General features: G+C 43.1%; 2 protein-coding genes across 2 annotated transcripts; one reads left to right on the top strand and one right to left on the bottom strand.

Moving 5' to 3' along the window:
* Positions 1 to 6,005: 6,005 nt before the first annotated feature.
* Positions 6,006 to 6,989, bottom strand: LOC306646834 (olfactory receptor 7A40-like; the record flags this gene model as incomplete). The annotated part of the gene is made up of 1 exon (XM_079115588.1): positions 6,006 to 6,989. One exon carries the CDS (start codon positions 6,987 to 6,989, stop codon positions 6,060 to 6,062), a length of 930 nt encoding a protein of 309 aa, XP_078971714.1. The 3' UTR covers positions 6,006 to 6,059.
* An 18,098-nt stretch (positions 6,990 to 25,087) lies between these two features.
* Positions 25,088 to 26,056, top strand: LOC306647093 (olfactory receptor 7A17-like; the record flags this gene model as incomplete). The annotated part of the gene is made up of 1 exon (XM_079116117.1): positions 25,088 to 26,056. One exon carries the CDS (start codon positions 25,088 to 25,090, stop codon positions 26,054 to 26,056), a length of 969 nt encoding a protein of 322 aa, XP_078972243.1.
* Between the last annotated feature and the right edge of the window lie 308 nt (positions 26,057 to 26,364).

The raw sequence follows: 26,364 nt of genomic DNA, 5'->3' as shown, positions 1-26,364 counted from the left end.
GCTTAGGGAAGAAGGAAGCCTCAGGACAAGTGACTACAGCTGATAAACAAGGGACCATGTTGTCATATTTAAATGAGGTCGTTCTACCTGTAATGTCCTGCCACGCCCTGGCACTTCCACCCTTTCTCACAGAACAAAATCCTGCCCATGGCAAGTGCCAGGGACCTCACCTCCCACACCCGTGTCTCACACTGTGCTGTGCCTTAGTGGTACAGAATATGTGCTCATGATACAGAATATAACTAAAGAAAAGAATCTGGGGAACAAAAAGAAAGGGAAATGAGAAAAGGTGAAATTCAGTGATTTCAAAATGCTGCATTCAATGAATTTTAATGGAGTATTAAAACTCAGTGAAACAATACATGTAGAACAAAATTCTGATTCTGTCATAATGGATTAATAAGTAAATTGGCAAATACCTAGACATGACAGAATACAACAAAGAATATTCCTTGAGTGTGGTGGTATCAAGCAGGCATTCACATACTGTTTATGCAATTACACAGGGAATCTGTATACATGGACAACTAAGAGATGCTAAAGTTGTATTTCAACTTCCTTGGAAAAGCTTAAGTAGATAATTAAGAGCTGGCATCAATGTCTATCCATCTTGAGGAAAATGAGGGTGGTCCCCTGTTGGGAGAAATCCTAGTTCTTGGCTGGCAGCAGTGAACGTCTCAAGCGTGTAAACCTGCGGGGAGAAGCGTTCCACTTCAGCCACCTAGGAAAGTACATGCTCCCCCAAATCGACCTAGTGTTACCAAGGGAACCCATATAGGAACCTGGTGGTCTGATCCCCCGCGGTGCCTTGTGATTGGGCAAGAAACCTATAAAATGTATAGCTGTCCCCGCAATAAACAAGATTGCAGGCTGCTCACCACAAGCTTGCTTCCACCCAACTCCCAGGGTCTGGGTCTTGGCTCCATGCCGCTTACCCCGTGTATGAGCTAGGCCCGCACAAGAGACGCTACAGTGCACTGGCACAAGTATCTTACAAAACAAGAAGAAATTAACAATCTCTATGTGAAAGGAAACAACACATCTCAGAGAAACATCAAAAGAGCGTCATTTAAAATTCATGGATGGGCAAATCGTCAGGAGTAAGTCAACAAAATCAAACGTAAGAAGATAAACATGTTTGATGACATAAAATTTAAAATGACTGATTTCCAAAAAAGTGGTTCCCAAAGTCAACTGAGAAAAAAAATAAACTGAAAAATTCCATCATTAAAATGTAAATAATCATATAAATTTGACTTGTGATAATAATAAGCCAATCAAAAGGATGCATCATCTCAGACATAACAAATGTCCTCCTGTCCTGCATGCCCCTCCACAGGTGACAGGCATTTCTCCTTTCCACCTAATTCATTGCCAAGGTCCTGGACACATGCTCACTTACACTGAAACCACATGGAGCTTCCGCACCCTCTTCTCATGGGGCTGCCTTTGCTACCCGTCATTGTCAACAGGACCTGGCTGAGCTCACTCACTCCTCTTTCCACCATGATAAACATGGATACCAATGAATAATCAATCACTGCAGCAAACAACCTCAGTAACCTCTCAGCTCCAACCAAGGCTGCATGGGCTCTCAGGTGTCCACAGGTATATGTTCTTGGCATCTAGCTTCTCCCTGCAGCACCTGCTGGGCTCTCAGACTCACCTGGGTGGGTTCTGACTCGGTTCTGGTTTCTGACTGCAAGTCCAGATTCCTACCAGGATGCTGGACCTTGGAGACAGAAGCTCTTTCTCCAGACAAGGCTACAGACAGGTCAAGCAGCAGTTCCCCAAGCCACATGCAGGACTCTGAAGTACAAAACCAGGTCCCGAAGTACAAAATCAAGGTGGCACACAAGCAAAGGGACAGCAGCAGGGGAGATATTTTCAACTCTGTGTCTGCAAATTAGGCTCCTTGGCTGCTTGTTATCCCAGCCCCAAGGCATCAATTCCCTGCAGAAAATTGCTCCAGGTCAAAAGCAGTTTTTTCCCCAAGACACGAGGTGAAAGTCAGTTAGTCTTTATTACTCTGACAACTCTTCTGCCTTCTAGAGATCTAATACTTACACCTTATCCCAATCCTAAAATAAAGTTTTCTCCAAAGTCTAAGACAAAAGAACCTATATCATGACCACTGTGCCCCACAGCTTGGCTTGTGTTGGGGACACCACCCCAACATCTCCAGAAAATTTCCTATGCTTCTCTTCAACTACACTGCACTAGGATCCCTTGTTAAATGACTGTGACTCCTGAATCTGTGACTTCATGGTGCTTTTTCCAAAATAACAGAAATAGGACGTTTATCACCCCAGTTAAGAGCTATCACATAGAGATGTGTTTATAAAATAGTGGATAATTCAAAGACATAGATGTTTTATATGCATTATTAGCAACTTATGAGAATGCTCTGATTTAGTTCTTATTAAACCCCATCCTTTGTGGTCTATGTGTGCACGCCCTTATTCTTCCTTCTGTCTGGTTGCACTGGTTACAACTGGCAGAACCACGGTGAACAAGGGTGGGCATCCTCGACTCCTCCCACATCTCCCAGGACACACTGCCTGTCTTTCCCCAATCAGCACGACCTTAGCCATAGGCTTCTCTCAGTCCTTTGTGGAGGTAAATGACCCTGACACTTAATTGGTTGAGAGTTTGTAGCATAAATGGAGGTTGAGTTTTACCAAATGCTCTCTCTCCACTCCTGAGATAATTTTTAAATATCTTTGTCAAGGACATCGCCATATATTTGTCTGAGTCCTTACCTGACTTTGCTATCACCATAATGTTGGCCTTGTAAAATGAGTTTGGAAGGATTCCCATCCTTCCTTTCCTTTTCTCCTTTGGAGAATACTGAGATGACTGCCATCAGCTCTCCAAGTGTTTGGTGGAGTTCTTCAGGGAAGGCATCAGGTCCTGGCTTTACCACATGGGACATTTCCTATGACTGATTCATGCTCCTCTCTCATTATCATTATTTCCAATTTTCTGTTTCTTCCGGATTCACTTCATAGTAGCTTTTATGTGTCCAGGGATTTATACATTTCCTGTTGGTTTTCCATGAGGGTGGATAAGAGTTCAGAGCAGTTCCCCATGCATCTATATTTCCATCATACCAGTTGTAATGTCTCCAGTTTCATTTCTGATTCATTTCAATGTTTTCTCTGTTTCAAGTCTATCAGAAACATTTTTGCAGCTGTCCTACTGTTGCAGTGCTACGAACATCCTGCTATAATCCTTCTACTCCCAGGAAGCCCATTGCACTGGAACACCTGATAGCTGTTAACGTCAGAGCCAAGGGTCAAGGCTGTTCATATCCTCAGCTTTTAGCAATGAATGTTTCCCAGGCTTGGGTTTTGCCAACACCATAGGATCAACCAATGGCAGAGGCTCATTCACTCTCCACACATTATCCTTTGATTCTTTTCCATTTTTATTTCTCTCAGGATACTTTACATTTCCTTGTATTTTATTCGTTGACCCACTAGTTGTTCAGGGGCATGTTCTTCAAGGACCTTGCATTTGTACATATTCAGAAATTCCTAGTTTTGATTTCTAGTTTCAAACTATTAGAGTTGGAAAGGATACCAGATATGATTTCCATCTTCTTGAGTTTGCTAAGATTTCTCTTTTCTTCCCTCTCCAAGTGCCACTCTGCCTCCCCTTCCCTGTCCAAGCCTCAGTCTTGGGAGCTTCTGTTCCTGCAACACAGCTTTCCTTCCCTACTTTTATCCCTTATCTTGCCCACTCTTGTGCCAAGTCTTACCCTTTCACTAGTGGTGTGCATATACTTTTATTTCATTCCGATGTTGCTACACTCAAATATATTACTTGAGAGACAACAATAATGTACTGTATGCTTTTTTAAATGGTGTTTTCATTAGTGCCATATGATCATACTTGACTGTGGGGCTCAGTGTGACATGTTCATACATACACAAAACTCAATATGCTCCATTCCGTTCCCCGATACTTCCCCTGTGTCTCCTCATTCCCCTCCCGTACGCTCCTGGTCTCCCTTTTATTTTTTACATTCGTGCCTTAATTTCTGCACAACCATGGTAGTCATGAGATGTGCTCATACACACACATCATAATCTTGCCAATTTCATCTCCTGCTACCCTCGCTCTCCCTCAATCCCCTGTCTCTGCGGTACAGACAGAGGAAAGTGACGCACACTGCAAGAAGCCGGGAGGATTTTGAAAGTTTTCACCATGACACACTAATAAATGTTTGAGTGGGTAAATATGGTCAGCCCGACTTGAACCTTACATCATAGGTACATGTTTTCAACATGATCTGAAACAACAGTAAATGTGCATACTTTTTTTTTCAGCTAAAAATAAATCTGGAAACTTTCAGGGACAATTATAAAAATTGTAAAAGGAGACAAGGAGAAGGATGTGATATGACCAGAAAAGGTCCTGTGTCAGAAGAGGCTGTTGGGTGCATAAATATGTATAATTGCTGTAGCCTCTTCTGACATGGGACCCTTGGGCAGGGAAGTGGGGGCAGAAGGCACTTGGAGAGGACAGAAAAGAGAAAACCCAAGGGGTTCCTAGAGCTAAACTTTGCAGAATGTTCATATTGCGGTTTGAATATGCGTGTCCCCCAAAGGCTCCTGTGTGAAGGATTCCAGTGGATTGGAAGGACTGTGACCTAGTCAGCCCGTCCCAGTTTGAATGGACTGACTGGGCAGTAACTATGGGCAGGTGGGCATAGCCACGGGAGGCAGGTCACAGGGGCATGCCTGGGAGGCTGTCTTTCCCTGGGCACCTACCCTGCTGCTCCTTCTCTGCCTCCTGCCTGGCATGAGGTGAGCAGAGCTTCTCCACCACACCTGTCTGCCATGCTGATCTTCCTCACCTTGGGCCAGAGCAATGGACTCAACCTCTAGAACCAGGAGCCAACATAAATTTTTCCTCCTCCAAATTGTTCTTGGGTATTTTGGTCCCAGTGATGCAGGGTTGACTAACCCACATCCCCACCCTCAGCCTTTAACCAAAGTCTGAGAGTATCAGCCAAGGTTAGCAGAAGATCCCCAGGTGACTCTTAGTTGACAATAGACTTAAAAAGGAACAGAGACATATGAAGACATGGAAAAGGCCAGAAGATGGAGAGTGGTATTCCCACATGATATTGTTACAGTGTGTTCAGCCACAAATATGTAACAACAAGTCCTAACAATATATACAACTCTGAATCAACAATTTTAAAAGGTGAGGAAAAAGAACGAAAGATTTACCAAGATGCACTCCAAAACCAAAAGCAATATTTTTTAAACCATTTATTTTGGGATAGTATTCTTGGTAGCAAAAGTTTGTTGACGCTACAAACAGTGCCAGCAGAACTGAAGATATTCAGAATAACCTGCTAAATCTCTCTTTTTCATTTGCTCTGATATTTATAAAAGCAATAGTTCTGACTACCTGGTGGTTCATATTTATTTCAGATAATAGTACCAAAAAGTGACCATGGGTGAGTTTCCAGTTAACCTGGATATAGAGCTTAAGTTCATTTGAGCAGAAGTGGGTTGGATCTCAGAGGCACAAATCTTCAATCTCAGAGGCATGACTGGACAGGAGACAAGCTCTTGTGCATGCCTGTCCCACACAGTCAACTGTAAATCCACCACTATGTGGATCTTGACATTTTAAGGAAAAGCAGTTAAGGTAGCAACACAGAAAGGAACAAACAACAGAAAATGGAAAAACAGAATTTCTCCTTCATAAAATAAAGGAAACAGCCTTGGTGACCAAAGTCATTATTCCACTGGACCAGTGCAACTCATCAGGGTATCAGGCTCCCGGGAATCTGAAAAGTGCTTCTGATCTAAGGTGGAAAGGACATTGGGAAAAGGGAGAGAATGTTGAATATCAGAGAGAGGACAGAGCTTCCTCATGAGCATCCTTAAACACTAACGCAGTTGAGAAGAAAGGAAACTGCAGGAAATTCACAGAAAGCACAACCTCTATTTCCATGGTCTGGATAAAGAACTGCAGTGTCTGGTTCAGTGTCTTTGAGTCCTGAGTCCACAGGCACAACTTGGAAAATGTCTCCTCTACAGTTTCCCTCGGAAAAGTCTTCTCAGAGCTCCCGTGAGGTCCTTATTCCTCAGGCTGTAGATGAAGGGGTTCAGCATGGGGGTGACCACGCTGTACATCACCGAGGCTCTTGCTGTCGATTGTGAGTTCTGGGTAATGGAAGAACTGAGGTACACCCCCAGGAGTGTAGAGTAGAACAAGGAGACCACAGAGAGGTGAGAGGCACAGGTGGAGAAGGCTTTGTACTTGCCCTGAGCTGAAGAGATTGCACGGATGGAGGACACTATCTTGGAGTAGGAGTAAAGGACCCCAGCAAGGGGGCCACCTCCCAGCAACACCGCTCCAAAATACATCACCATATCAATGGAAAACGTGTCAGAACAGGCAAGTAGGACCAGCTGGTTGAGTTCACATACAAAGTGTGGGATCTCCAGGTCTGTGCAGAAGGACAGCTGCACTGCCATTAAGATATCTATTAAGGAATTCAGGGCAGTGGTGGCCCAGCATGCCAGCACCAGCAGTCCACAGAGCCGGCGGTTCATGATGACCGTGTAGTGCAAGGGGTGACAGATGGCCACATAACGGTCATAGGCCATCACCGCCAGGAGGAAGTTGTCCAAAACACCAAAGAATATGAAAAAGTATATCTGGATGATGCAGCCTGTGTAGGTAATGACCTTGCTCTGGGTCTGGATGTTCACCAGCATCTTTGGGATGCTGGTGGTGGTGAAGCAGATGTCTGCAAAGGACAGGTTGGCGAGGAAGAAGTACATGGGCGTGTGCAGGTGGGAGTCTGAGATGGTGGCCAGGATGATGAGCAGGTTCCCCAGCACAGTGACCAGGTACATAAACAGAAACAGCCCAAAGAGGAAGGGTTGCAATTTGGGGTCCTCTGAAATTCCCAGCAGAAGAAATTTAGAAATGCGTGTTTCATTCCCTTGCTCCATATATTAAATGTGACTAGTGAAAAAATACACAGAAATCATTTGACATTATTATTCAGTACTAACCTGAAATAATATTATCTTTGAAGTATACAGTCAAGACTAATTCCTATATTTTGTTTATGATCCTTTCTCCTTTAAGGGATTCCTTGCCTTCTCTGATATTGAGTTCCTCTCTCACTCTCAGTCTTTCCTCCACACAAACTTTATTTCAAATCACTAAAACTAACTCTTTCTTCTATTGAGGGATATTATTTTATAACAATGTTGATCCAGTCATGGACTCAGCAATGAAAGGTCACTCCCAAGACACTGAATGTCCCTTGAATCTAATGAGGAAGAAATAATGGAAGGAAGTCAGAGCAAATGCAGGTACATAGAGCACTAATCCTCACACGCTCAGGTGTGACGGGTACACTGAAGTTCTTAGGGAGAAAGGGCACTGATAGTGTCATTTCCTTCTACTTCTTCAGGCAAGATCAGCCCTGAGGTGTCACTTGAGTTGAGCCCTCCAGGGAGACAGGGAGGTGGCCACAGAGTTACCTGCAGCCATGTGTGTCTGGCAGAATGGAGGATGGTCAGTGCAATGGGTCTGAGGGGATTCTCATTTCAGATGTTCAAGTTCAACCAGGAAGCCAGAGGGGAGGGGCAGGAGGATAAGGGGGAGGGAGAGGGACGTGAGCTGGTGTCCCAGGGTGACGAACACAGATTCCCCTTGAGGCGTCTCCTGGTTCTCTGTGAATTGGGACCACCCTGTTTCTCTCAGTGGCTTATGCTAGGGGTTCTGTGTCATGAGTCACCTTCTGGAATACTCTCAGCCCAGGTCCCCTTTCCTTAAAAGCCTTAAAGTCAAACACAAGCACACAGGCTCACACACACACACTCACTCACTCACTCAGCTGCAGTCCAGGGCAACCTGGGCTGAGGTCAATGCCATGTTCTTCCCATCTTCAGTCCCCTATTTAAAATAAATAAATACCCACCAAGCGCTCAACAGCAAATTATTTTTCTTCAAAAGGAAGGGTTAGTCCTCAGAAATTTCGGTTTGTCACTCTGCCACACACTGATCCATCATGGAAAGGTGACTTTGAACTCTGCATTCAAGGTAACACAAAGTTCTACTCAGTAAACATGAGTGACTCTAAGGATAAAACAGTGCATTGAACTCAGGTGCATCTAAGATGTTGCTAGGAGGACAAAAGAGATGCTTCCTTCTGGCTGCATCCCAACTCCAGTCACCTTCCAACCACCAGCAAAGGTAACGGAAAATCAAGACACATTTCTCGAAGGACAGATATAGCAATTACTTGGTGCTGACACACAGATTAAATGTCCATATTCAAAAGAGAAGAACAAAAATTTTTAAACCAACCAAACAACAACACAAATGTGGGTATACTTAAATGAAATACTAGAAGACATGTGTCTCCTGCACCATTCGATTAGAGTTGATTAGAGTAGCTGCGTTTCTTCAATTTTTAATTGACACATATAAGTGCACATATGAAGCCTGCACTCCCTCTTCCACAGGGCTTCCTTTGCCATCACGTCATTCTCAACAAGGACCTGCCATTGCTGAGCTCACTGTCCACTTCCCTTTCCAGCATGGTAAAAATAAACACATCAGTCAATTCACCAAACAATTCCACCACAAACCACAGCAACCTCACAGCCCTGGACAAGGGTGGATGAACTTCGGTGAGCTGAGGAACATGTTCTTGGCTGCCAGCCTCTCAGAAGACCTCCTGCAGCACCTGCTGGGCTCTCAGACTCACCTGGATGGGTTTTCTGGATGCAAGTCCAAATTCCTCCCTGGGTGGTTGAGCACGGACCCTGAAGTGATGTGCCACACGAGACTGCAGGAAGGGGCCAAGCTTCAGATCCCAAAGCAGATGCAGAGCTCCAGAGTGAGGAAGCCCACTCCACAGACCAAGGCTCCACACTGCTGAGGGACACAGCAGGAAGATTTCTCTCTCTGAGTCTGCCCATGAGGCACATTTCCCTCTTGTTATTCCAACACTCAGACATCATCTCCCTGTGGGACATGGATCCACACCAAAAGCAATTTATTTCTTGCTGATTCTCTGTTCCCAAGATGACAAATTAAATGCCATGTGAATTAGTCATTATTAGTTTTCTCCAAGCACTGTTCTGCCTTCTATATAGCTAACCTCCCACACCTCACCCCAGGCCGACAAAGGTTTTTCTGAAGTCTAAGACTGAGAAACCTACTTTGACCAGATCTCATGGATCCCCATGGGCTTCAGTTCCATCTCCAAAAAGTTCACTATTCCTCTCTTCAAATATGAATGAACTGTGATTGCTGAATACAAAATCAAATGACTACAACCCTTGGCTTCATGATACTCCTTGCACAACAAAAAAATATGCTTATAACACAAGCTAAATGTTCTCATTTGGTCTTACACTCATAAAAAATTTAATATTTCAAAGAGAGACATTTGGATCTTTTATGCATTGCCCTGTGATTAGCAATGCATATAATGATCCTCTCATTTAGTTTCCACAAAAGCCCATTCTTTGTGGTCTACTTTGTTGTTAACCTTACCCTACATTCAAACACATGGGTCCAGAATGGCCAAGTGATTTGCCCAGTTGAACCCCTTGGGTGTTATGATCTCAAAGTAAGAATTTTAGAGGACACAGAAATATTCTGTCCTTAGTAGAGTGGAACCACCATAAAGGCAGGAACCATGGGCCTGGAACATAGCAGGTGCTCAAAAGTTCCTTGCGGTGTGAACTAATACATAGATCATTTGATAGGACAGGTGGTTTGAGATGTTAGTACGAAGTGCTGCTAAAGAGCTCAAGAAGGTGGATGAGTGAGAATTCACACCAGTGGGAAAGAAAAAGGCATAAGGCTTACAAACATGGAAAAATGGGTTGGGGACAGCAAACAAAGGAAGCCTAGAAAGACAGTGATCGGGAATGCCTCAGTAATGACTAGGGAAGGGGTCCTGAAGAGGGTGAGTGCTCTGCTGTCCTTGCAGTAGTGAGCTGCCATGTTGGAGAGGCCCCAGTGGCTACAACCAAGGACAGCTCCTGGTGCTGAACGTGAGCCTTCTCCAGTAACTGGAGCTCAGTCCTACCAATGCAAGCAACTGAATTCTGCTTGTTTCCTGCATGAGACTGGCGAAGACTCTGGAGTTCCCACTGAGAACACAGACTGACTAATACTTTGATTTGGTCAATGTGTGAGAAGCACTGAGCAGAAAAAAGCTGCCATGTTATGCCTAAGAGCAGGGTGCAAGACAGGGGTGTTGCTTTAAGGCACTTACAATGTGGTGATTTCTTTTGCATCAATATCAAAACAAGGTGCACATTCTATCTCTGCAATTATAAGTCTTGATTTTATTTTTAAAGAATGAAGAATTGGACGTATTTGGGGGTTATGTTGTGCTATTTATATAAATGTATATAATGTATAATGATTTATTCAGGGTGATTAGCATTTCCATAATCTCAAACATTTATGATGTATTTGCATTGGAAATATTTAAAATTAACTATGTTTTTGCACCTAATAACACACTTCTTTCTAATCTCCCTCCCTCCTGCCCATCCTAGACTCTGATAACCACTATTCTACTGTCAACTTCTATGAAATCAATTTTCTGTAGCTTCCACTTATGAGTTAGAAGATGTGGTACTTTTCTTTCTATGCCCAGTTTCTTTCAATTAGCATAATGTATCCTGGATCTATCCATGTTACTGCAAAGGACAGAATTTCACTCGTTTTTATGACTCTGTAACTTTACAAAGTGTACATATGCCACATTTTTTACCCATTCATCTGTAAGTGGACACTCAGGTTGATTCCCATATCTTAGCTATTGTGAAAATCCTGAACAGACATGGGAATGCAGGCATGTCTTCAGCAAACTCATTTCCTTTCTTTAGGATTTATACTAGGTGGGAGAATTTCCAGATCTTTATCTTTAGGTGTTTGAGGAATCTCCATACTGTTCCCCATAATGGTTGTATTAATTTACATTCCACCAACAATGTATAAGAATCCCTCTTTCTCCCCCTCCTCACCAGAATTTTTGTATGTGTTCGAGAATACTCATTCTAATTGGGGTTTGATGGTTTCCATTGCAGTTTTGATTGGCATCCCCATTATAATCAGCGATAGCAAGCATTTTTTCTCTTAAGGGTCCCATTTCTTTCATCTCCAAATAGATATCTAGTGTTCCCAGTTCCACTTTTTTGTAGACATCATCCTTTCTCCCATGTATGTTCTTAACGACTTTGTGGAAATGAGTTGGCTTTAAATTTATAGATTTGTGAATGTGCTCTCTATTCTCTCCATTGTGTCATCTGTGTCCTCGCCACTACCATACTGTTTTGTCACTATTGCTTTGTAGTATGTTTTGAAGACAGATGTTACCATTTCTTCACCTCTGTTCTCCATGCTCAGGATCGTTTTCATTATTTGGGAATTTTAGTGCTTCCTTAAAACTTTTAAGATTGCTTTCTGTACTTCTATGAAGAACATTATTGGTGTTTTGATAGGAATTGCATTGAATCCATGAATTAATTGCCTTATGTATATTGGGCATTTTAACAATATTAATACTTCCAATCCATGAATTTGGGATATCTTTCTCTTGTGTATGTCTTCATCAATTTCTTTCATCAATGTTTTCTAATTATTGTAGAAATCTCTTACTTCCTTGGTTTATTTTATTTCTGTGTGTTTAAAGAGCTATTGAAAATGGGATTGTTTTCTTCATTTCTATTTCAACTAGTTAATTATTGTTGTATATAAATACTGCTGATTTCTGTATGAGTTTGGCTCCGTAGCCTGCAACTTTCCTGTGTTTATTAGTTTTCATTTTTTCCCAGTGAAATCTTCCAGTTTTTCTATGTAAAAGATCATGAAACTTGGATAACAGGTACCAAAACATAGTTTCATAAGCAGAAAATCTTCTGGTGTTCTACAGCACAGTAAGTTCATATTAGTTTTACAACAACTTATATGCATTTTATAGAGAACTTGGAAGAGAGGACTTTGCAGCCTTCACCCAAAAGGAAGTAAGTGTTTAAGATGATGGAAATGCTGGTAATGCCGGTTTTATTATTGCATGCTGTGCACAATATCAAATTAGCACTGAACCCCATGAATATGTATAATTATGTGACAACTAAAATGTTAAAAATCAGGCCACCTCAAATGGGACAACCTGACATTCTCCTGTCCTGTTTGGATGCCCTTATTATTGGAACCTCCAGAGCCATGATGAAGAACAATGGTGGGAGTGGGCAACCTCACCTTCCTCCACATCTTACAGAGAAGCTTCCAACCTATCCCCATTCACTAAGCCGTCTGCTGTGGTTCGTCATATACAGTCTTTACTGTGTTGAGCTATGCTCCTCCTATGCCTAACTTGTTGAGAGTTTTTATCATGTGGGGAGGTTAGATTTTATTAAATGCTCTTTCTGTGTCTTTTGAGATGATCATATGGTTTTTATTCCATTGATGTGATGTGTCTCATTTATTGATTTGTGTATGTAGAATCACCATGTGAGAAAAGTTGTATGATATAAATCCTATTTGATCATGGTATATAATCCTTTTGATATCCTATAATCATTCTTTGGAAAAGATACTGGATATGACATCAATCTGCTTGAATTTTCTGATATTTGTCTGTGGCCCAACACATGATATCTCCTGGAGAATGACCAATGTGTGCTGGACAAGAAAGTGTATTCTCTTGCTGATGTCCTGTGCGTGTCTATAGGTCCATTTAGTCAAAAGTGTGAAGTACAGTGTTTCCTAATTTTCTGTGTGGATTATCCAAAAGTAGTATATTAAAGTCCCTTACTATTGTAACATAATCCCTCTCATTTCTGGAATCTATAAAAACTTGATCTCATGAAAGTGGAAAGCAAAATGGGGGTTATCACAGACTAGAAAGAAAAGGGAAATAAATGATGGAAGGCTCATCAATAGATACAAAATGACAGATAGTAGGAAAAATTCTGATGTTCTATTGCACAGTAGGGTTAACTATAATATAGGTAACTATAGTTAAATTTTCCACTCAGTTTTTGTTCCCAGATTCCTGGCACATATATATATATATATATATATATATATATATATATATATATATATATATATTGCCTAGAGATTACAACATTAGAAAAAAATTAGATGAGAAGCTTTGAGAATTCAGGTTCTGGAATTCAGTACACATCTTGATGCCATCAGTTCACTGATCCAAGGACAGAAGGAAAATCTCTCCTGCCTTATGAACAGGACTGTGCTCCATCCCCTGACGGTGAGGACCAGGTGCCGCCTCCACCACGCACAAAGCTCAGGTGCACATGACCACAGCAGAGTGAGCAGAGTGAGCAGGAGCCGCAGGGTGAGGTCTCTGCAAATGAAATAGGAGGACTGAGAAGCAGCTCCTCCAGGGGCATCGTCTGGGGTGAGGAAATGGGAAAATTTCGTTGTTTCAAAAATTTTCAGTTGCCTAGCCAAGAAGGAAGCCTCAGGGCTAACTGCAGGCTCCTCTCTCTGAGCATCTCCCTTACCCTCTGCTCACTCTGACCTGTTCCACAGCCCTCTCCCTTCTCACCAGGAGCCACCTTGCTAGTGCCCTCCAGGGTGATGCTGGCTTGCCCTAATGTCTTTCCTGGTGTCCAGTCTCCTGCTCACCCACAGGCCTTTGCACATCACAGCCACCTGGCTCCACCACTCACACATTCAGTGACCATGTAAACCACCCACAGTGACTTCTGCCATGTGCATAACTGACAGCCCTCTCCTCTGGTGTGTTTCTAGGCAGACAAAATGCTGTCATTGAGCAGAAGGGACTGATAAAGCTGCTGCCACTGGTAAGTGCAAATTAATCTGACTTCCTATTCATATCCTGTCCTGTTCGCCTTCAATGAGCCAAACCTGGTCTATGGATGTAACATTTTTGAACAATATTGAATACAACTTTTTTGCATCGTGTAGCTGCCAATTGCTGCAAATAAGGAAGAAAATTAAGTTTGTGTGTTATTATTTAGCCTTATCAAAAAGACTTTTGAGTAGACTTTTCCAATCAATTTGAGTTTGTCCATATTAGCATCTGGATGTGCTCTATTTACATTTACACAAGATGTGAAGCTGCAGTTGCTTCTTCTTCTCTAGGTCGCATTGGTTTGAAACTTCAGAACAGCATTGGGTAGCAGTAGTGTCACTATATGAGCCTCATGTGAATTCCTCGATTCCATGTCAGAGTGACTATACCTGACAAACAAGGGAACTAGTTTGTCATATTTAAGCAAGTTCATTCTGCTTTTTCAGCTAATTCCATGAAAATTTTTGCATCTAATTACATGATCCTATAATATCTAAAGGATCTTTTTCTTGCTTGTTGTATTATAATAAGTGACCAGCATGAAATCTTCATTGCTTTCTTGATCACATGCCACCTGTTCATTGAATTTAGTACACAAAGTACAGAGTATAGCTAATTTGTTAATTTGTCTGTGATTTGTTCTATTTGTCCTAATTAATAAAAGTAATGACTGCTTTATCCTGTAATGCTTCTAAGCTATATTAATTTTCATATAATTCCAAATAACATATAGAGATTACAAATAGCTGACAGTTCAGAATTGCTAATCTGGCATGATGTCTTTTTGGGTGATGGATTTGGTTAGTGATGATTTCTTCATTGATTGGTCTATTATACTTTTTAATTAAAAATTAACCAAGCATATAGAAAATGAGGCATTCTCCTCATTTATGGGAATTATACAGTTCCAACTTTTAAAGTTTTACCAAAATTGTAATTATTACTATGATATTCAAAAGTAATTCAAAAGGCCCCTGAGATAATTCAAAAGGCTGCTGAGCAGGTAGTTGGCTGGGTAAAGTCAGCTCTTGGTACTAAATTAGGTTTTGAGTCTGGGTTTTCCAGTTAGCAGTGGTAACAAAGGGGAATTTGGTGGCACTGAGGAGCCCCAATCTGACCAACTGCGGAGAAGTCACCACCAAGCCCATGCTTCCTTTCCTCAGAGCACTGGGTTCAAGCTCCAGGCAGCCAGGTTCCTGATGGCTGTGGACTGCTCACTTCCTCTGGCTGCTGCTTCTCTCCTGGAGACGTTTACTTTACATGGAACCAGAAACCCACACAGGGAGTCCAGTGTTTCTCCTCCAGGACTTTCTGAGGAGACAGAGTTCCAGTCTGTTCTCTCTGGGCTGTTCCTATCCTTCTACCTGGTGGTCATCAATGGGAAACTTTTCATCATCCTGGCCACCATCTCAGACTCCCACCTGCACATCCATGTCCTTCTTCCTCTCCAACCTGTCCTTTGTGGACATTTGCTTCACCTCCACCACCATCCCAAAGATGCTGGTGAACATCCAGAAAAGGAGCAAGGTCACTACCTATGCAGGCTGCATCAACCAGATGTGCTTTTTCACAGTTTTTGGACTCGTGGACAATCTACTTCTTACTGTGATGTCCTGTGACTGCTTTGTGGCCATCTGCTGCCCCCTGCCCTACACTGTCCTCACGATCCCCAGGCTGTGTGCCCAGTTACTTCTCCTGACCTGGTCATTGGCATGCTGAGAGCCCTTCCTGAGAGCTGAAGTGCAGTGAGGCCTCTTTCTGCACAGAGATGGAAATCCCACACTATTCCTATGAACCCCTGAGGTCCTCAAGCTTTGCTGCTCTGATACCTTCATCAGTAGGGTCATGGTGGACATGGTTACAGGCATTGTGGGCTTTTTTCCTCTTGCTGGAATCCTTTTCTCTTATTCTAAAATTTTGGCTTCTCTCCTGCAGATCTCAACAACAGGAGGGAAGTATAAAGCCTTCTGCACCTGTGGTTCTCACCTCTCAGTTGTCTCCCTGTTCTACAGGACCTGCCTGGGCGTCTATCTCAGCAACACATAGACATGCGACTCCTGGACAGGGGTGTTTGCCTCCATCCTGTACATGCTGGTCACTCATATGCTGAACCCCTTTATCTATAGCCTGAGGAACAGGGACATGGAGAGGGCCTTGAGAAGACTTCTGTGCAGCCTGCTGACCAGATGGTGACAGCAACACTGACCCTGTGCCTGGACAAGTGTGACCAAGGGCAATGGAACAGGGCCCTTCATGCTTTGACTCTGCAGCTTTCCTGGCTAGACCCCAATGCAGATGCTTGCTTACTGTGCTTAGGGGCCACTTTCAAATATTTTATGATAAAGGGTGTCTACAAGTCTTTTGTCCATTTTGTATTGTTTTCTTCTTTTGGATTTGTAGAAGTGATTACTTAGTTTTTTGTTGTTTATTTGTTTTGTTGCTGTTGTTTGAGACATGGTCTCTCTGCGTTGCCTGGGCTGGCCTTAAACTCACGATTCCCCTGCCTCAGCCTCCTGGGTAACCGGGATGACAGGTGTGAGCACCATGCCCAGATTTGCTTGTGGGGTCTTTTGATGAGCAAAACTGTAAAATTTTGATGAAGCCCAGTGTTGCTCCTTTTTTTTAATGACCTTTCATTTCTATGGATCAGAATTTTGGATCACGAGAAGGACTATTTGAGCTCAGAAAGTCATCCAAATGGACCCCGACCTCTGGGAAGTGAGATGTCTTCAGTTGAAATCCTACTTTGAATTTGGGGGTCTACCTTTTCCTCAGGGTTCAATATGAGCAGCAGCAGCTGCCGCCCACAGCTCCCTGGCAGCTGCTCCGTCACCAGTCACCAACTCCCTCTCCACAGTCCAGTGACTGCCGAGCTGCAGCGCTCATGGGGTTCAGGCTCAACTTACCACGGTCGAGCTTCTGATGGGCTCACTGGGAGCACCATTTAGACACACAATTGTTTTGAAAATCAATCTTATTGATTTATACACAAACTATCTCAGAAGAGAGGAGAGGGTCCGTGGCCAAAATTAAAAAGTCTTTAAAGTCTGAAGCCTTAATGTTCTATAAATTAATATTCTCATCAAACAAATTTAGGGTACGGCATGTGAGTCACTGCAGGAAGAGAGCACGTAACTATGGAATCAGGATGCCTAGCCTTTTCATCAACTTCAACCTTTTTAAAACTTTTTGAATAGCACACAAATGTTTATTTTAATGAGGTACAATTTTATATCTCAATGCGGGTGTATAATATGCACTGATCAAATCAGGGTACTTAACCTTTCATGTCCTTAAACATTATTAAATTTTTGATAAGCAATTAATGATTGCATATGTATATGTGTTGTATTTCAATACATGGAGACAATATATATGGAGCCCTGGGCGTGTTGGCACATGCCTGTAAGTCCAGCAGCTCAAAGCTGAGGCAGGAGGATCACAAGTTCAAGGTCAGCCTCAGCAATTTAGTGAGTCCATAAGCAACTCAACAAGACCCTATCTGTAAATCAAATATTTTTTAAATATATGTATGGATCAAATAGTAAAAGGAACGTTTCAATATCCTTATTGTTGCTTTGTGTTGAGTCTCCGAGCTCCTGTCCTCATTCATCAACTACACAGTAGGTCACTGTGAAATCTGGTGACCCCGTGCTGCAGAACACAAGCCTAATTCCTTCTCTCCGTCTGGGTTTTGCTTCCCGTTGCCCAACCTCTGTCTATCCCCACCTCCACCAGTCTTCCCCACCAGTCTTTAATTCCCATATAAAAGTCATCTGGGGTTGTGGATGGAAAGAAGTGTGTGTCCTGCCTTGTCCAGCCAGGTGATGGTTAACTGTTAAGCATTCGTTAGATCCTCTGAGGAGTGTGTTGCTCTCCTTTGCAGAAAACACACCAAGTCCCAAGCTAGAGTGCTTTCCCATGAGCACAGCCTTGGCCCCTTCACTATGGGCTTCAGGGTGTGTGGCTCTGACCCAGGTGCGTTTTGCCCCATGTGCATAATCATTCTGGGAGTGTGGCTGAGGAAAGAGCTCCACAGAAAGGAGCCCAACCTTCCTACATAGAGGAAGAAAAGGACGTGGCAGAATCTCAAAGCCTCCTGCAGCTTCTTCCCAGGGAGCAGGTCATGTCTGCCCTCATTCTATCAACTAATGCAGGGCACTTTGCATTAGGCTTCTCCAGAGAAAGTAGACAATGGTAGATGGAGATGATATGAGATCGACTCTCGTGATCACAGTGCCTGAGTATTTGCACAATGGCTGTGCAGACCCAGAGAAGCCAACCATGTGCCTCAGACCTAGAAGCCAGAGGCCTCAGTGCCAGGGAGGCCAATGGTGCAGCAGCCAGTCCAATATAAGAGATACCAAGACCCCAGAGGCTGCTTGTGCCAGTGGCAGCAGCCAAGGCTTAAGAAACTGGGGACAGATGTCCAGCAGCAGCAGCAGGAGAGAACACACCAGAAGCAGCAGCAGCAGGAGAGAACACACCAGCTCCAGAGGAAGAGGCAGCAGAGAGCTTCCCCTTCTTCTGTTCTGTTCAGTCCAGGGCCCCACATAGACTGTTTTGTCCACATTCAGGGAAGCTTCATCACTCTGTCCACGACCAATCTTCTCTGGAAACACTGTACCAGAGATACACAGAGTTCAGATTTACCAGTTTTCAGGGCATCCTGCAACCCACTCAAGGAGACACTCCAAAATTAGCCACCCACTTGTCCATATCCAAAGTCACACAGGAGGGATATGCATTCCTGTCAGACAATACAGGGCCAAGGCCCACAGTAGTGGGTAGGGTTGTATGTCCTCCTGCAGAAAATGTGGGACAGATAACTAATTGTAAAACATAAAATGAGCTCTCCATGGGGCAGAATCAAAGAGGAAAACAGTTTATATTTCCGGTGTCATAAAAAGTTTATAAATTATATTCTATGGATATGCACCAGGAAGGATGAGAAGCAAGGGAACCTCAGGTCTGGTCACAAGTCCTGCATGGGTGAGGGAAAGGGTTCTATCAGAGGGTTGGTCTGACTGTAAATTAATTGCTAAGAAACTTATGTAGTAGCAAAATCACAAGAGACAATTATCTTTTGAAGCAGGGGACATAATGGATTGAGCCATGCTAGGATCTGGCTCTAACAAGAAATGGAGCCCTATCTTGGTTTATTTATAGTGGTACAGATCAAAGGGGGACTGGTAGGAACTTCTGTGAGAAACAGGATGGGGTAGAGTTAAGGAAGCCATTTTGCTCTAGCGGGTCACATGACACATCTAGGACATGCAAATTTCCCAACAGTGAGCCACTCTGCACAGGAACCACATACTTCAGGCTATCTGAAACAATCTCTCATGACTGCCAGTTCCTGAAAACCAGGTTTCCATGTCTGATGGCTCAACCAAGTCTGATTTTGCTAGTCATAGATAGCTCCCTGTAAGGGAGGATAATTTGATGCACCAAGAAACATCAGTTTTATAGATTTTCCCAAGAGTAGAACATAGGATAACAGCTTTAAAAGTCTGAAAATCCTTACTGTGCCTACTTGGAGCCATGAGTGGGTCAGAGATGGTGTCCATGAGTCCAAGGAGAATAAGGTAAGTGGACTCTGAGCTCCCTGCCTGGGTCCTGAGACCATGTCCTCTCCACCACCACTCCCTGTCTCCCCGGAGCAGGTCAATGCTGTACTCACTTCCTGTGCCAGGAAACCCTTGTGATGTCACAGTGACCTGAGCCAATGAGGAGCAAGGCGATGGTCACATGGTTGCTATTTGTGGAGCATCAACTCTGGGCAAGTCATTTCCTATGAGCTTAGCCTCAGCTCACACAGAAACCCCATGTAGAAAGGGGAAATCTACCAGATTTATATATAAAGAGCCAAGGACAGTAAGTTTGATTTCCTATCATCAGGGAAACATTCAAGAGGCAAATGTCAACTTGTTTAGGCAGAAGCTGAGCTACTGAGTCCACATCTGACCACCTAAAATCATATCTGAGGTGGTGGAGGAATTCATGGTGGAGAAGGCCTCAGGATGCATGCACTTGACTCTGATGCTGAGCCTCATGCTCCATAATGGAACCACTGTGTGATCCAGCCATTCCACCACTGGAAATGTTCATCCAAAGGAAATGAAGTAAGCATCTCACATACTTCTGCACTTCCATATTAATTGTAGCATTATTCAGAATAGCCAGACATAAACACTTAAGTGTCCATAATGGATGGATGAATAAAGGAAACACCATATGTATACTCAGGAGAATATGGTTCAACCATAAAAATGGAAGAAATCCTTTCAATTGTGACAACACAGATGGAAGTGGATGTCCCCATATAAGTGAAATTAGGGAGATTAAGACAAATGCCACATGATCTCACTCATATGTGGAATCTAAAAATGTTAATTTCATAAAAATAAAAAGGGTAAAATAAATGGTGGTCACCAGGGACTGATGTGGTTTGTGGGAGAGATGTTAGCTAAACATCCAAGGTTCAGCTAGATAGGAGGAAGAGTTCAAGAGATCCACAGCATGGCGACTCTAGTTAGCAACAGAATCTTTAAAAATGCTGAGTGGACCACCACAAAAATTATCGTCATGTGAAGTGATGCACCTGATAATTAGCTGTATTTAGTCATTCCACAATGTATGTGTTCTTGAAAACATTATGTCATACTCCATAAACACAATTTTTCCATTAAATAAAAGAAGAGAGATCCACCATCCAAGATTGGCAGCCTCAATGCCAAGTGGGAGCTCCTTCAAAAGTACAATCTCTGACCACTCTAACCTGCCAATCACAACCTGCATTTCGACAAGATCCCCAAGTGACTCATATTCACACTGAAGTTGGAAAGATTCTGGTTGGGAAAGTGTTTCTCAAACTCCCCGCTGTGGACATTTGTGCTAAATAACACTATTATGTGTGGCATCCTGTACTTTGCTGGCCAGTGAGCTGCATCCCTGGCCTCAACTCCCTAGGTTCAGTACAAATCCCAATACGTAACAACCCAAAACTTCCTCAACCACTGCCACCATCATGCCTGGTGGAAGACCAGTGCCCTGGAGCAGGAGAACTGGGAACACCAGGAGGAAAGCCCATTATTATTCAGTTCATACCTGGGGGCAGATCTCTTAGCCTCTCTGGACCTGATTTGTACAGATGTAAAATGAGTCCATAACACTGTTGATCTCATATAGTGTACATCTGTAAAAATCAAATGAAACAATACTTGTAACATTAACTTCAGTCCATCCTACACAAAAAAAAATCTAAATATATCTCTAATAATGACCTAATGTTTTATAAATGAAGGCATAAAGCATAAAATTCCTAAGTGTGTGTTTAAAAAATCATGACTCCAAGGATTGTGGTAAGTTACCATGGCTTTATAACAAATGAACACAGTTCTGTCCCTTGATGAATAGGGAATAGCAATTTTCTGAACATATTGGGAACTGTGTCCCTCTACAAGCCAGTGCTTGGGATTTCCATGGAATCTAGCAAAGACAAGTACCTCAGACCCTGAAGGAAATTATAGCTAAGGATTGGGCAAAAATGGTAAGAAGTCTAGATCTCTGGAAGGTAGATTTTATGGACAAAGAAAAATGAAGGCTGGATTCCTGATTGCCCTGATCTCTTGGGAACACAGAATGAGCAGGAACATTTTCCTTTCTGCTCAGACCAATGTCCCCCAGGGAAGTCAGGTGCTCAGGGGATGGAGTGGTGAGAGGAATTGTACCTAATGAGCAGAGACAGGGAGCTACAAGTAGATGCCCTGATGTTGTCCCTCAGAATGTGCAATCGCAGGCTGAAGAGCAGGACGTGGTGGTTTGCTCTGAAGTCCTAAGTCTGACTCGGGGGTCAGAGCTTCACTCCTCATGCTGTCTTGTCTGGGGACAGAGATTCAATCTCCACCATCAACTGGGGAGGAATCCAGACATCCACAGGGAGACCTTCTCAGAGACCCATCCATGTAAGTCTAAGACCCTGGTAGGTACTGCTGGAAATGTTCAGCCAGAACTGAAGCTGATAGAATTTACCTGAGGCCACTGAGAACCCAGTCAGTCCAGCCCAGAGCTGTGTGTCTGCATGCTCACTAACTCCTCTGCAACTTGTTTAACCTATTAATGAGCAGACTCTCTTAGACTCTGCAATGCCTAGCTCACTCTTGACAACTATATAACAGGAACAGAGTCCAGTTGGATGAGAGTGGAAAAGTGGTGTAAATTATTTTCCATAAAAGAGAATATATCCAGGGAGTTCCCCAGTAGCAGGTTAGGCAAAATGAGTCTTAGGTGTGGCAGGCGCACAATGAGGCAAGGGTTTTTCTTTCTTTAATTTTCAGTCTGGAGTGTATTCGGGCCCATTTCCATATTCATTATAAAGGTGAGACTAATGAGCTCTTACAAATACTACCTTGCAACAATCCATCAGGAGGCATGCATCTCACAGAATCTTCTCTCATGCTGGGTGTTCACATGAACAAAATAAGTTTTATTTGATAGATCAAAGTAGAAACTAAAGGGATTTATTTTGCAATTCTTTCCTTATTGCACAAACAATGCATTTTTTAGCTCGTTAACCTTTTTTTTCCCCTCTTTGCAACTGGAAATCCTTTGCTTTTATAGGATCTGGGGTTCTTTATGTCTGAGTTCAAAGAAGCAATCGAAAGTTATTTTCACTAAGTTTGCTGTTTGCCATTTAGTTCTTTTATATGTGTATTAACATTTTGAGAGGGAACTTATGAACTTATGAATTTCACATGGCCACACCTATGAGTCGGTCACAGTGCTGACTCACACCTCCATTGCTTCTTATGTTTACAGTTCTTCTTCATGATCTGTAGTAATCAAGTTCCTATTATACCACTCTGTATCTCAGTACTTATCTGTTTTTCCTTATTACTCCCTTTCTGCCTTTGGTTTTGGTTCTATTATTAGGAGCAGCAATCACCCTCTGCCCTCCTGTGGAGTGTATTCTATAGCACTCAAGTGAAGGTTGACTGCATCTTTCTCATGAGCACAAGCTTCATACACGGGAGTTTCATTACCTCTACCAGATCCCCTCTCTGCACAGTTGGAATAGGCACCGGGCCTCCCGGGTTTACCGCTGGGAATAGATGAGAAGATGTAAGAACACACCTGGCCCCAGGTGCCTGGCAGGAACTCAGGACGGGAGCTGTGCACAGGCTTTAACCATGGTGGCTATGCAATTCCATCATTCTTACCCTTAGGTCCGGTGTCATGAGCATATCTGGATCCATTCTTGTTTTTACAGGGTGAAGTTATAACTTTGGATACCACTTCTTTCACTGCTCCTTTAAAAAAAGTATGTTTTATCATTTTGTTTCCAGGTTTTTGTCAATCTTGAATTAGAGACTTGTGTTGAAGGAATTAAATAATTGTTGTTTTAGTTCTTTTGATGGAAATTTTATTTTAAACTTTCAATTTCATTTAATGACCTTGTTTTGAAACCATTTATTGATCTGTGTAGAAACTCTAAATTTCTTTAATTTTCTCTGTATCAATGCCCTTTGAAAACATAAAATGAACAGAACAAGCAGACTCTCTTCTTGTTTGGACCGTACATTATAATGGCAAATATAGACTGCACAGAAATAAATGTGTGTATGTTATAGAGGATAAATCCTCTGAGGACAGGTGAGAGAATGTCATGAGAGGCGCAGGATTTTATGGAGTTAGTCTAGATCAGCACCTCAGCTCATGTATTCCAAATTGGGAATGATCCTTTTAACACACTGTTGACCTCATTTTGCAATTATTTCGTTGAAGATTTTTGCCTCTATGTTCATCAAGCACATTGACCTGAAATTTTTCTTTTCTTGTTTAGTCCTTGTCGGGCTAAACTGAGGCCATTACAATATAGACCCGCCCCCGATCCTAACCAAGAGCAAGAAACAAGGAGGAGTCCACTTTGGTGCACAGGACCCCTTTGAAATCAGAACAATGTGTGATTCTGCATCATGAGATTTCTAACATGGTCACACTCAGAGACACACAGAAGAGAAGGGTGGTGTCAGGGTGTGGAGTAGGGAATGTGAGCCTGTGTTCCTGGGTGGAAAGTTAAAGTTGTATATGGAGATTAATGTCCAGACACCTGCTAGACAGCGTGGAACCAGCACTAACAATACAATATTGTGCATGTGAAAAGGTGCTATTAATGTAGACCTCAGGGTAAGTGTTCTTGTCAGAGGAAAAACAACAAAATGATACGACAGGAACCCAGGGACACTCTTGGAGGTGAAGGGCACATCTCTGACATTGAAGTGGGGAGGGGGTGGCCAGGGTTCACATATGAATTCATCCTCTCATCCACATAAAGCATGTGCAGGTCCTCGGGGGTCTGCTCCCTCGGTAAAGCCGCCTCCAGCAGCAGTCAGGAGAACAAGGGCCCTTCCTGAGTCTTGGCATCTCCACAGCAGCAGGAAGGCAGCTCCTTCCTCAGCACTCACAGACGGGGCCTCTCCTCCACCTGCCTGGCTCACTCTGGCTGCCACTTTAGAACCTGGATGTTGCAGCAAGTACCATCCTCAGGTCTCTGTGCCACTCGCCCCTTCTGCCAGGCCCAGGCCTCTGCAGACCACCTCAGGGCACCCTCCTCTCCTGCAGGCCTCTGCTCAAGCATCACCCTTGACCTCTCTTACCTGGACCCTCATAAGGATAGCACCTCCACCTCCTTCCCTTCTTACCTGCCCATGTTTGATTCATAACAATTACACCATCTGTATATTATGTGCATATATTATGAGAATGCTCCATTTATTTTTAACAGTTACATAACATAAGTATGTGTGCAGTAATTTGTGATGTTCTCCTATATGTACAAATCTATCTCCTCCCACAGGTATTGTCACTTCATGGAGAAAACCTCAGAAACCCTCTTCTAGTGTTGTTGCTTTTAGTGACTGTCTACCTTCATTCTCTCTCACGACTGGATTTAGGCACTTTTATTTTTCAGCACCTGTGCCCCTGGTCCAGCCAATGCCAGGAACAGGATCAGAACTCATTGTCCTTCCTCAAGGGCATGGAAGAATTGCTCACTGAAAATGTAGAATATACACCATGCTGAAGAAAATCCATAAGGACTGAAACTCCTAAATCAGTTAATTAGGGAACCAATCTCCTAACTAAGGATGGCACTGGGGTCACCCTAAAGGGAGCTAGGTACAAAAACTACTCATGTTTAATTTTTTCTCTTCATAGCACATGGAACCAAAAAATTTTACACATGTTTCAGAATTCATCCTTCTGGGATTTTCAGAGGACCCAGAACTGCAGCCCCTCCTCTTTGGGCTTTTCCTCTCCATGTACCTTGTCACTGTGCTGGGGAACCTGCTCATCATCCTGGCCACCATCTCAGACTCCCACCTGCACACACCCATGTACTTCTTCCTCTCCAACCTGTCCTTTGTGGACATCTGCTTCACCTCCACCACCGTCCCAAAGATGCTGGTGAACATCCAGACACAGAGCAAGGCCATTACCTATGCAGGCTGCATCACCCAGATGTGCTTTTTTGAATTATTTGTAGGGTTGGACAACTTCCTCCTGGCCGTGATGGCCTATGACAGGTATGTGGCCATCTGTCACCCCCTGCACTACACTGTCATCATGAACCACCGGCTCTGTGGATTGCTGGTTTGGGTGTCCTGGATCATGAGTGCTCTTCATTCCCTATTACAAAGTTTAATGGCATTGCGACTATCCTTCTGCACAGACTTGGACATACCACATTTTTTCTGTGAAACTAATCAGTTGGTTTATCTTGCCTGTTCTGACACTTTCTTAAACAATATGGTGCTATATTTTGTAGCTGGGCTGCTGGGACGTGGCCCCCTCGCCGGCATCCTTTACTCCTACTCCAAGATAGTGTCCTCCATCCGTGCAATCTCATCAGCGCAGGGCAGGTACAAAGCTTTCTCCACCTGTGCTTCTCACCTCTCTGTGGTCTCCTTATTTTATTGCACACTCCTGGGAGTGTACCTCAATTCTTCTATTGTCCAAGATGCAGACTCAAGTGCAACAGCCTCAGTTATGTACAGCGTGGTCACCCCCATGCTGAACCCCTTCATCTACAGTCTGAGGAATAAAGATATCAAGAGCGCTCTGAAAAGACTCTTTGAGGAAGAAATTATTAAAAGGCCCATTTTCCTGGGTCTTAAAAATTGCTTTTGATCTCAGGGCCCAAAGCCTCAGTGCAAAAAAATCACAATATTTTGATCTGATTTTAGATCCTATGATTGTTCCTTCTATTCACTCTCTGGAGTTTTTCTTTGATTTCAATTTCTGTACAAAAGTTAAAAAGCACACCCTGCTAAGTTTTTGGCTCCCTCTGAGATCTGAACAGTTCATCATTTTCAATCCTGGATTAGAGATATTGGAAGTTCACTTTTATCTTATGGGATGGATGACATGCATTTCTGAAAAATCATTTCTTCTTAAATGACAGGTCATACCCAGTAATTTTTCTTTAGTTGATACTA

The sequence above is a fragment of the Sciurus vulgaris genome (assembly GCF_902686455.1).
Source record: "Sciurus vulgaris genome assembly, chromosome: 16".
Lineage (NCBI taxonomy): Eukaryota > Metazoa > Chordata > Mammalia > Rodentia > Sciuridae > Sciurus > Sciurus vulgaris.
This window is presented reverse-complemented; position numbering and strand designations above follow the sequence as displayed.